The sequence below is a fragment of the Lutra lutra genome, chromosome 5, assembly GCF_902655055.1.
Source record: "Lutra lutra chromosome 5, mLutLut1.2, whole genome shotgun sequence".
NCBI classification, from domain to species: domain Eukaryota; kingdom Metazoa; phylum Chordata; class Mammalia; order Carnivora; family Mustelidae; genus Lutra; species Lutra lutra.
In genome coordinates, this window is record NC_062282.1 from 152,970,000 (window position 1) to 152,981,973 (window position 11,974).

The 11,974-nt window shown below is 43.5% G+C and overlaps 1 protein-coding gene and 1 long non-coding RNA gene across 6 annotated transcripts in view; one reads left to right on the top strand and one right to left on the bottom strand.

Moving 5' to 3' along the window:
- Positions 1 to 11,237, bottom strand: part of LOC125099815 (uncharacterized) — a 14,298-nt gene extending 3,061 nt beyond the window's left edge. The window contains exons 1-2 of the long non-coding RNA XR_007127361.1: positions 11,099 to 11,237; positions 1 to 1,847 (exon numbers count right to left, since the gene is read on the bottom strand). The exon at positions 1 to 1,847 is cut by the window's left edge and continues 3,061 nt beyond it. This is a non-coding gene — a long non-coding RNA (uncharacterized LOC125099815). The remainder of the gene's footprint in view (positions 1,848 to 11,098) is intronic.
- The window catches only part of TRIM52 (tripartite motif containing 52), a 14,470-nt gene extending 2,502 nt beyond the window's left edge, over positions 1 to 11,968 (top strand). The window contains exon 2 of one of the 5 annotated variants that reach the window (XM_047729286.1): positions 11,126 to 11,968. In XM_047729286.1, the coding sequence (XP_047585242.1) occupies positions 11,126 to 11,170 (45 nt within the window). In that variant the 3' untranslated portion in view covers positions 11,171 to 11,968. Of the gene's footprint in view, positions 1 to 1,980; positions 4,189 to 11,125 lie in introns of those variants that run through there. The other 4 variants (XM_047729283.1, XM_047729287.1, XM_047729284.1 and 1 more) reach the window with 4 other exon arrangements.
- Positions 11,969 to 11,974: the final 6 nt, after the last annotated feature.

Sequence of the window (11,974 nt, forward strand, 5' to 3'; positions counted from 1 at the left end):
ATGTATGTGAAAGTATTTTATAAACCATAAAGCACTGAACAAATGTCTGCTTTTTTTGATTTTCCTCTAGCTTGTTGTCTTTTCTTTGGGTTCTGATTTGATTAATACATTGCTTTCTGATCGGAGTATTACAGGGTTGTCTCAATGACAGCTGGAGTATTGTCTTTCTTACCAAAAGCCTAGGTGAATGGGACTCGTAGCAGTACCCAAGGAAGGAGAGGATGTCTCAGGCCCATGAAAGTTTTGTCCTGAATATTAGCAGCTGCTCACATCTTGGCGTGCTTTATAGTTTATAAAATATCTCATGTTCTCCTAGAGTAGCGGTTTCCAAAATATGGGGATTGACCAATTAGTGGGTCTTAAAATAAATGGGTCATGACCAGCATTACTTTAATATTAAACAGAAAATATCAGAGTGCATGGAACACACTAAAGAAAACACTGTCTTTTGAAACTTTTATATGTACACGTGTATATACTTAGTCTTGAGAGTAAAATGTATTGCTTACTCTGGATTGCAGTCAAAACATAACCAGAACACTGTCCTAAGACATCATATATTTGCTATTATCATTACCCTTCAACTTACAGTTACTGGTAAATGGACACATAAGACACAAATCTTAACTACAAATCACTGCTAATTTCATCATATGAACTTGACTTTACGGACAAATCCTAGCACCATGCTTTTCCCAGGGTAACAGAAGTTGCTGCCAGGAGAAACTATGACCTATACTTCTGGGTTTTAGCACACTGCCACTTATGTAAGGAGGTAACTTTTCAGTCCTCTGTTAGAATTTTCTGTAAGGATTCTGAAACCAAAATTTTAACTGAAAGCCAATTTAAACAGGAGAGATGGTCTTTTCAACCTGGGAAGCCAGAGAATACTCATTTGAAACTTGAGGGGTTACTTATAAAGCATACCAGTAAATATAAACACCAAAACCAAGTAAAACAAATTGGAGATAATCCCTTTCAAAATATATAGAGTATTTAAAAGGAAATTTAACTTTTATTTTCAAACACATACCACAATCTAGGTAGGTGGTATTGCCACACATAGAATTATACCAGAGGTAAAAATTTTTTATGTATGTATAAACTTAGTAATTGATGACATTGTTTTGTTACTGCCTTTCATTGGTCAACATATACATTACAGGAGCATAACTTAGAATTTTACCGAATAAACTCTCATAACAATAGTTAACATAATAAACTATTTTTGTATATGGTTTATTTAATATTATGCATTACCCTTCTCACAGTTCTGGTTAGAGTGTATTCTTGACAGCTACCAATTCAACACATTTTTTATCTACTTTGGAGGTAAGCAAGCTTTTTAGTTTTAGGAACTGAGTAGGGTGTTGTCACTCATAGACTCAAGGACTAGTCAGTGATTTTTAGAAAAGGAGAGAAAGGCATTCTCTCCCTCCACAAATTTTATTAGCGCTGCAGATATGGGGAGAGTTATAGTTTATAAAATTGTATAGTTTATAAAATTAGCATTGTAATGTTAAAAGAAAAAATATTTCTTAAGAAATAAAGTTGGAAAGAACTCCTTTGCTGGTGGGAGTACAAAGACAGAACAAGAAGCGTTCAGAGTAAGGCCTATAATTAATGAAGTTGGACAGGTTGGGTAACTACATATGTTCACTGTGGGTATGGTGCTATTTATACTGCTATTTTTATAACATATCCAAGACAGTTATATTGTTTTGAGGTCAATGTTTTTTTAAAGTTTAATTTTGTATAAAAAGAGGCTTTTTAGCTCTGAAAGCTTACTTACTTACATCTTCCATTTTGTCCATCCCATAAGTTAGAGTTCATCTTGACTCTTCAAGCTAGAATCAGAGGATTATGAAAAGTAAGATCATTTAGATTTGACCAAGGGCACCATTAAATGGTGTCAGGTTTTAGGCGGCAGATGGGTGTATAAAAAGGAAATGAACAAAGATTTCACTTTTTGGGGTTCAGGCATAACTGGATGCCTATATTGCTCTGCCACCCAGCTGCCGCCAATAAAATCACTCATCGTTCTCCAAGAGGGACCAGATGCTTCCATCATCAGTACTCCTTTTTCTGTTTTCTCCTTTGAGGTAGCTAAAGATGGCAGCCAAAATTTTTTTTGAGGCTTTTATGAAGTATATATTCACATTATGACGCAGAAGATAGGGTCAACTTCTTCAGTTGAGTTACCTGAAAATGTTGGCCAGTGACACCATGCCAAACACTGTTAAATTTACGCTATAAAAATATTGGAGTATCCTGCAAAGCACAATTCTCTGCAGCTTTAAGATTGGACAGTATTGGAATATTAACAGCAATCTTCAAAGGCTATGAAAGCACAACATTAAATAGCCCTTTTAATTGCAAAGGAGAAAAAAATGGAGAAACTTTTGAAGCCTTGCATTCCAAGTGCTGCCGCAACTTTAAGAGGAAATTGAGGAATTCCAGACTTTCTTCATCTACTTCCTGCAGTCTTAACTCTGGATTGATGACTGAGTATATCAAACTTCAAGTTTTAAAAACTTCAGCTCATCCTTCTTTGCTTAGTTGAGAAGAATCTACTGATAAAAATGTGCTTTGCTTATGTTTAAAATAGGCTTTAAAAACTGTGAGTCTGCTGGTTTCACAAGCCTAATACTTGACCACTAAAGACAGTATTTTTGAAGCTGTACAAAATGAACTGAGTTGGAAGAAAGTTTTAATATTATAAGGGTATACATTACAGTAGTGTTTAGATCTGGGTTTTTGGCAAAACTGAAGAAAACTGTGTTTAAGATGTACTATAACAATCACCACCAAGCATCAACTTCCATCAGCTGGCCCATAATCTACTGGAAATCTTCACCTTGCTGTCAGTGTAACCTTTGTGAAAAACAGTAGATTTGATCCCAGTTTGCCTTGATTTTTGAAGATCTGTTGAGAATCCTGTTGAAGAGTATTTTCTGTTACATACTGAGGTTCCTTGGTTGTCAAAGAACTGTATTCAGCTGAATTTGTGGACAGAATGATTTTGGAACACCAATGCAAAACAACATGTCTGATTTTGGAATACCACCTAAAGAGAATCTGTACTTTTAAAATTTCAAAAATTAAAACTTTCAGCAGAATTTAATGCACTGCAGCCTAAAATACATTGACAGTGAAATGTCAGAAGGTGAGCACCAACAATCCCCACTTGTTTTGAAATACCTGAAGCAAAACTTACCAAAAACCCAGCTACACATAGCAAACTCGTACTAAAAATGTCTAATTTGGCCATTTGAAGGACTAGATTCATGTTATTTCAAGAAAAAAGCATGAAATGTCCAGAACTATTTTGGGTGATTGTTCTTGACGTTTTTCTTAAAACCTACCTGTGGTAACTTTTGGAAAAAATGTTTTCACTGATACTTGGTCCTCACTGACAGCACTTCAGGAGGAGTATGTGGAAATCAAAGATTGATTGTTTTGACTAGAAACTTCCAGATAAATACTCTAGAGAAACTGAGATGTAAAATGTCTAAACAGATTAAAAGAATTTATTCCATTTTCTCTTTACATCTTAAAAGCTTTCTGAGGGGGAGGGGGTATATCTAGCTCTGGAGAGAAAACAGTACCAGAATATTATTAAAGCAGCCTGTGTTTTGTTACATCTTCTACACCACCCAGGAAAGAAAAGTTAAGGCTTAACAGTGACATGGTTATCACATCATCTGAATAAATTTTGGCTTCCAAAATTACCGTTGCTTTGAATTTTAGTCACAATACTTAATTGTGAAATTTTAAATAACACTGAAGGAGGGGGAGTATGAGATTTTTAGGTATATGAAAAGTAGAGCTATGGGTTACAAAAACGTTGAGAAAAACTAGTATATCCATATTCACCAGATACTCATCTGTTTATTGAATGTTTTCCCTACTAGGTTCAGCTGTTGACTGCTGTATCACAAGTCAGACTGTTTAAACTTGCTCCTCGCTACTCCTGTGACTGTACCTGGGACCTCATCTTTATACAGACTTGCTACACATCTGAAGTCCTCATCTCCAGTTGCACTATGACTTTAGCTCTTAGCCTTCTAGTGTAGTCAAACACCCTCCAGTTATACCTGCCCTTCAGTTTTATGGAGACCACAGTTCCACTGACTCCTTATTTTTTTCCTTCCCAATTTAATAGACACTTGCCAGCCTTAATTATTACCCACTGAGTCTGGACCTCATGAATAGTCATGACTTTAAGAACTGATCCACACTATAATCTAGACCAGTGTTTCTCAACTTCAGCACTATTGACATTTTGAGTAAGATAATTATTCTGGGGGGAGAGAGGCTGTCCTGTGCACTGTAGGATGCCTGGCAGCATCTCTGGACTCTAACCATCAGATGTAAGTAGCACCCCTCCACCAGTTGTGAAAACCACAAATGTCTCCCAACATTTCCAAATGTCTTACGGAGAGGGGAGAGAGAAGCAGAATCATTAGTTGAGAACTGATGGTCTCTACTCAGGGAAAGTGGTCAAATCACAGATGTGCCATTACCAGCTTTACTTATGCCCTATAGCCTGTGACTGACCTAGGTGTTTAAGTGTTCAGTGGAAGAATAGCTCTACCTAGTTAGAACATTATTAAACATAGTCTTAGCAGATTAACTAATATGACTCCTACTTCTTCCAGCTCTTGGCAAGCAGATGGCAGAGTCAGCAAACCTTTTTTTAAACCAGAGCTGCCTCTGTCACTGCCATTTGGGAGAACAAGGGCTATGACAGATAAAGCAGTATATGAAATGAAGATCTAGAAATGATTAATAAGGCAATCACTTCAGCAAACATCAGTTTCAGCAGGGCCATAGGACAGATTGTTGGTTTTGGGGTTTGTTTGTTTTTTTTTTAATTTATTTGACAGAGATCACAAGTAGGCAGAGGCAGGTAGAGAAAGAAAGGGGAAAGCAGGCTCCCCACTGAGCAGAGAGCCCAATGTGGGGCCTGATCCCAGGACCCTGAGATCATGACCAGAGCAGAAGGCAGAGGCTTAACCCACTGAGCCACCCAGGAGACCCGTTTTTGCTTTGGTTTTTAAGTATTATGCAGAACTTATTTTTTTTTCTTTTTAAAGATTTTATTTATTATTTATTTGACAGAGAGAAATCACAAGTAGACAGAGAGGCAGGCAGGCAGAGAGAGAGAGAGAGAAGCAGGCTCCCTGTCGAGCAGAGCCCGATGCGGGACTCGATCCCAGGACCCTAAGATCATGACCTGAGCCGAAGGCAGCAGCTTAACCCACTGAGCCACCCAGGCACCCCATTATGCAGAACTTATAAAACCAGAACCTGTCTGCTCCTGTTGGCTGTGTATGGCCCTGGATTAATACAATATAACATCAACTCCTAAAGCACTTCCTTAAAACCTAGTCTCTTCTGCCACTGGCCATCAACCTCTGGCCTCTACGCCATGCCTCCAGAAATCTTTATAGGACCTAGAGATTCTATGCTATTCCCCACCCCCAATCCCTGACCCCCCACCCCAGAAAGTTATCCTGTAACAGTGAAGTTATTACAAATATTTATCAACTGATAAAACAGGATAACAAAAAGGGGGACACAAGACCGCCTACTGTATGAAGTCTAAAAGGACTTTGCAACAGTGGAATTGTTCTGAGTCTGTGCTGTTTGACATAGTAGGTATTGATAGCTACCTTGAGCTTGAGCTCTTGAAATGTGTCTAGTCCAACTCAGGAATTAAATTTTTAATTCTATTTAATTTTAATTAATTTGAAATAGCCATACATGGCTAGCGGCTGTCAAATCACAATGAATTGTATAGTTCCACAGAAAGAAGGCAGGTTGAATTCTGATCCTTTCTAGGACTCTCAGGAGTAGAAGCAAGTCCAAAGGGATGATGAAAAAGAAGTGAGACAACTCTTTTCCCAATCAAGAGATGTAGGCGCAAAGGTATTTTGGAGCATGGAAGAAAATATTTAAAAGAAGGCCTTCTTGTATTTTCTAAAAATCTGACTAAAACAGTCTTTTTTTTTTTTTTTTTAAGATTTTATTTAATCTCTGACAAGTAAGATCTCTGACAGAGATCACAAGCAGGCAGAGAGACCGGGAGAGAGGGAGGGAGAAACAGGCTTCCAGCCGAGCAGATAGCTTGATGAGGGGCTCGATCCCAGACCCCTGGGATCATTACCTGAGCCAAAAGCAGACACTTAACCCACTGAGCCACCCAGGCGCCCCTAACTAAAACGGTCTTGAACAGTTCCACTTGTGATTCATGTGGGTCACATGTGAGAAATGTGACAGGGGAGAACTCTAATAGGAAGTAGGTAAAATACAAACTGCGTTACCCTCTTCCCCAAAAAAAAAGCCAGGACTGGGGCCTCAAAATAGGAGGAATATAAGAATAAATAAGGTTTTATTTGGTGCCTGACATTTTGACAATGGGATGTGGGGCAAAACCTAGCATTAAAGGAGGTAAGTGGGTTCTTCCCCTTTTCTCCTCTCACACCCAGATCCTGACAGAGGGTGGTAAAGAGATCAAGGAGTCCTAGAAGGAAAAGTAGTGTACTGGCAGTGATAATGAGAAAAAAAGGAAGTTAAAGGTTTTAGGAATAACAGGGCTGAAAAGGAAGAGACTGTGAGAGCTAGAAGTGGTGACAAATTTAACTTTTAATCATAGTCTTTGCCTACAAACCAGAGTCCTTAGAGCAGTATAAGTACTCTGGGCAGGGGGAAATAGCTTATCTTGGCACGTTAGAAGTTGAAGATGTGACAGTAGACCAACAAAGAAGGAAGCAAATGGCCCTCTAAGTTACTACTCTTCTCCCCACCTGTATGCCTCCAAAAGGAGGAGGAAAATGGCCCTAAGTAGATTTGAGTTAAAAACAGCCTTAAAACAACAGGGAGGGGCTTATTCTTATTCTTCCATAGCTTAGCCCTTCCTAATATTTTACCCCATCCTAAAAGACTCAGATGCAGAGTTCATCAGAGACTTGATTGACAATTCCACTTGGTACCAAAGCAGGGTTCCACAAAAATGAAAGACCAAGGCCACCTGCAAGAGGATCCCTGGAGGTCACACCCCCTTTTTGTCTGCCATTCCCTAAGCACATAGATTTCTCTCTCTCCCCCCACCAGCAAAGGATGGAATTTCTCAGCAAGCTCTGGCGCTTTAACCCAAGTATAAGCATGAAGGACTCTTCTCTTCAGCCAGCCAGCCTCAAAGTTCCATTTCAACATATTCTCCCAACCCTACTTACCAAATTCTCTTCCAGGTAAAAAGCTGAAAAAAGACACCTTGGGTCACCTTCTGTTTCTGTTTCTCCCTACCACCTAATGGTGTTTTAAATCCTTTAACAAGCCAGAGGCTTGCCTTCTCCTAGCATGTTTATAATTCTGCCTGGACTACAGCCCAGACCTGCCTGGATCATGCCCACTTCCACAACCTCTGACTGCATATCTGCTGAAGCACCTAGGGCCTGGGGAATCCCACAGTCCCATCTCCCGGGGAAAACCCAATAGAATGCCTTAGATGCTTTCTAGGGGACTGTTAGACCTCAGATTTCTGCCTAAAGTGGACACTAAATATTTATCAAGACACATAAAGAAATGATAGGTGATTTTTTGTAACATCTGTTCCTGGCAGTGATTTACCACATCCCTACCTCTCACCAGGAATGGAATAGAACCTACAATAAGAAAAGAACTTCCCATGTTGCCTTCCAATCTTTTTGAGCTTAATTCTTTAGGCCTCAATCATAAAACAGTTTCTATAATCAGAGCCCAATTCTAGGTTCTGGAGTGAAGAAGGTGGGATAGGGAGGAGAGAGATGGATTAGAGATGTTGACTTGATCACTCATATAGCCAATGGAAAGTCCTCAGTGCCTCCTTTTATAGGAGTCTCATGACCCTCCTTACAGACCCTCCTGTCCAGCTTCTAAATTCTTGTTTCTAGTCTTACTCTTCCAACCTGCCCTCCATTCTGACAACAAATGATTGTCAGCAAAATCAAGTCTAAGCAGGAGAGGGATTAGACAATCCTAAAGAGACAATTAGAGGCTTCAGGACAAAATTCCTTTCTAATCAACTCTTTCCTGATAGGGGCTCCCCAACCAACTTGGGTTTCACTCTCCCCCACCTTTCCATTTGAAACCATCTCCCAAACCTCTGCATGCAAACCACTCTAACACCTCTTCCCCATGATGATCCCTCTGCCTGGAACACCCTTTAACTACCTGCCCTTAACTACTTAGCCTATGAGGCTAGTCACCAAGATTAGAATCTTCCACAACCAAACCCTCTACCAGAGGATGCAGCAGCCCAAACAGACCATCAGTCCCTGACCTCAGGGCACCGAGAAAAAGCCCTGAGGGATTCAAATAAGAGCAAACTGAGCTAAGAGCTATGAAGGCCCCAAACACCATCACTATGAGGACAGGAAACAAGGAGCCTAACCTAGACTCGAAGGTCACAGAGGGTTTCCTTGAGGCGGCAACCTGAGTTGAGACCTCAAGGAAGCTTAGATTAACGAAGAAAAGTGAGGGTGGGATATGGTGGGCTTCCAGGCAGAACAATGTGTGCGTTCTGAGAGAACTGACAGATGGAGAAGCGGAGGGCCAGTGTACCCACAAGGAATACGGTGCATGCCAATGCCAACCACACAATTTGTGGAGGAACAGCAAAATGAAGGGAAGCCACTTGCTTTAGCTGACAGAAGCCCTCTGGTCTTGGCCACACCTCTTTCCCAAGCCCCTCCCCTATCTCCCACAGTAGTCCTCACCACCTCATTGAAGGGAAGACCTTTTTCACCTCCTGAATGCTGGCAGGAGGGAATAGAGGCCTCTGTTCCTACAAGAGAGGTCATAGGCCTCTAGCAGGGAAACCAGAGGGACTTCTTCCAGCTGTGTCAATCTTAGGGATTGCCACCAGAAAAGGAATGGTGAGACAGGCATCCTTAGAAATTTCTCCTTTGTTTACCTTGTCTGGCGAATGAAGGTGGTGCCAATGGGGGCATGGGAGAAAACAGGCAGCCCAGGAGACAGGACCAGAAGTGGGTGGGGAATTTAATAGAGGGGTGGCCTGAGGAGCAGAACAACTAGACAGAGTAACTTTCCCCAATTTCTCCCAGGGTTGGGTGGGGCCCTCCAGCAGGTTTCCACCTTCAAGATGCCAGATCAAAGACACCTGGAAGGAAAAGGCCCTGAGGCCCCCCACCGATGCCTACAGAGGCAGCAGACTGTTGTGGGAAGTGTGAAGCTTATTCCTAAAATGCATCCAGCCGCTGAGATTAGTCCTCCCTCTGGAAGGGGCCAGGCTTGAGGAGAGAGTAGTCCAGGTGGGCCCATATGCCTAGCAGGGAGCCAGGGGGTCGAGAGGGAAACAGGCACGTGTGGGGCTCAACTCCAACTTGGGCTGAGGGGAAGGCTGCCGCTGCACCCCATCTCTACACTAGCTACACCAAAGTGTCCTGAGAGTCAGGGCCAGGCCTCCCTCCATTCAGGAAGGCCCTTCAGTGGTTTTATGGCTTGCCGGCATCCTCTCCAAGAGAAAAGAAGCCAGGCAGTGACTGCAGGGAAACTTCAAGGTAGAAAGCCCAATCCTGTGGTCTGGTTGTTCAGGAAGTCTACTACATTCCATTTCTCCCTCTCCTCCGCCATATCGGTGCTGGTGGGCTCCAAGGCAAAACCCGAATTCCTCCCTTGGCTCAGCAGGAGGGGGAGCTGCCAGAACTGTCTCAAAGAGGTCGGTGTAGGGAGGGGCCCGAGGAATTGCTGGAGGCCAAAAACAGCTACAGAAATCTTGGTCTGGTATTGGCAGCCTGAGGGGAGGACTTGGGGAAGGGCCTCCCTGACCCCCCACCCCCGCAGAAGGGGCCTGGGGAGGGCAGGGCTAGCCTGGGAACTGACCGGTTTAAGCAAGCCTGAGAAACCTGGAGGCTCATGTTAAACCTGTACTTCTGCGGATGCCTGGGTGGCTCAGTTGGTTAAGCATCGGCCTTCGGCTCACGTGAGCTCTTTCTCAGCACAGAGCCTGCTTCTCTCTCTGCCTGCCATTCCCCCTGCTTGTGCTCTCTGTGATAGGTAGACAGACAGACAGACAAACAAAACAAAATAAACCTGTACTACTGACCCTACTTCAGGGACGCTGATTCCACAGGGGCTCCCTCAAAAAATTCAAGAAAACAGAGAGCCAAATAAGATTTCTCCAGGGCGGTGGGGGGGGGGGGGGGGGAGACACATGATATGACTAAGCAATGATCTCTTTAGAGTGTGAGTAGGAGATGAAGAACATGCATGTGTTCTTGAACTAAGAGCAAATCCTCTGCATATATAGGCCAACAGCCAGGGGAGTGTTTGCGCTGTGCATCTGCACTGAAAAATGCATGAAATCTCTCACCCCTCCATTTGTCCCAACCGCCCAGAGTTGGTCGCCCAACCGACCTGAGCTATGAACAGCAAGACCACAGGACAAACAAATCATGGGTGTTGAGTTGGGGTCCAGTTCGAGTTCAGTGTTGGAAAAAAGAAAAGGCAGCTAACTGGGGGTGTTATGGAGACAGGTAACAGGGACCCATGAAACACAGGACCTCACCCTGAGAAGCCATGGCCCTTCGCCAAGACTGCTGGCCCTCTGTCAACTGCTCCTCACCTCCATCTCACTGTTTGGTATTCCGAAGCCCCCACACTCCAGCTCAGGACTTTTGGCACTGACTCATTCTCCCCTCCCCCGCCCCTGCCATACGAGTTCTCTTATGAAATCTTATCTTCCCATATATCCACAGGGCTGTCTCCTACTTCTCCTTTCTCTCGTTGCTCCAATTTCCCTCTCAGTCTCCTATCCGCTCACCCCAGCAAATGTAAACTCCAAGAAAACAAGCTCCTCACCGTCTTTATCACAGCTGTATCCCACAAGACTTAAAACAGAACCTGGTACCCAAAAGGTGCTAGGGAGTTTAAGTTTGCCTGCATTCATTCTGCCAGACATTGTTCTGGGCACTTTACCTATCTTAACTCATTTACTCTCCGCAACACCATTTTTGGTGGGTAATATTATTTCCAACCTCCTTTCACAAATGTGAAACTTAACACGTGTTACAAACAGAAAATAAATACTTACGTATAATCCCCTCCTTATTTTGCATAGATGACAGCGACTGCTATCACTCTGGTCTATGCATCTTCCCCTTAAAAAAAAAAATTGTGACAAGGGCGCCGTCTGCCAGCATCGTCTCTTAACAGCAAGGATGTGCGGTAGTGGGAGGCACCACATATTCACGTACCATGCGGTTATACGGGAGGCCGGTAAGCAGCCTGGGAGCCATGTTCCACTGCTTCCCAGTCTGAGGGGATACGCCTGGACCCCCAGACCCGCCGACCTTTCTGTGAGGTGGTGAGGCTCAAAGCCGGCTTTCCACCCGAGTCCCCAGAAGTCAGAGCCCCGAGGCCTTTCCTCTCCTTTTTGTTTCTGCGACGGCTCTCCGCACTCCTGCCCCGGCGAGAGCTGGGTGGCCGACAAGGAGCCCACAAGCCAGTTTTTCGTTCCTCGCTGGTTTTCCGCTCGGTAACCCATTCGTGCCTGAACCTCCGCCTGCACTAACTCCTTCCGGACAGGGAGTGGCTTAGCCAATTTCCTCGGAGCAAAAACCTCCTGAGGGAGCAGCCGCCCTCTGCGATGGCAACCCGTCAGGGTTTAACAGTTCACCTGAGCAGTGCACTTTAAAAACCGAGCACTACATTTTTCATATTGCTTACCCTTCCTCGCAGTTCTCACCTCAAAATGAAGCCGAGCAGCAAGCGGAAAGGGCGGTGCTCGCGCTGCGCCACGTGGGGGCAGTGAAGGCGCCGGGCGATCCTTCCGGGAACGTGCAGTGCACTTCTGCTCTTCCGCTTCTTACACACCATCCCCAGTGGACGTTTGAGGGCCTTTTTAAACACTTGGTAGAGTTGGTTTCAGCATGTTTTTGTATAACACTGCCAAACTATGTTGCGTCGC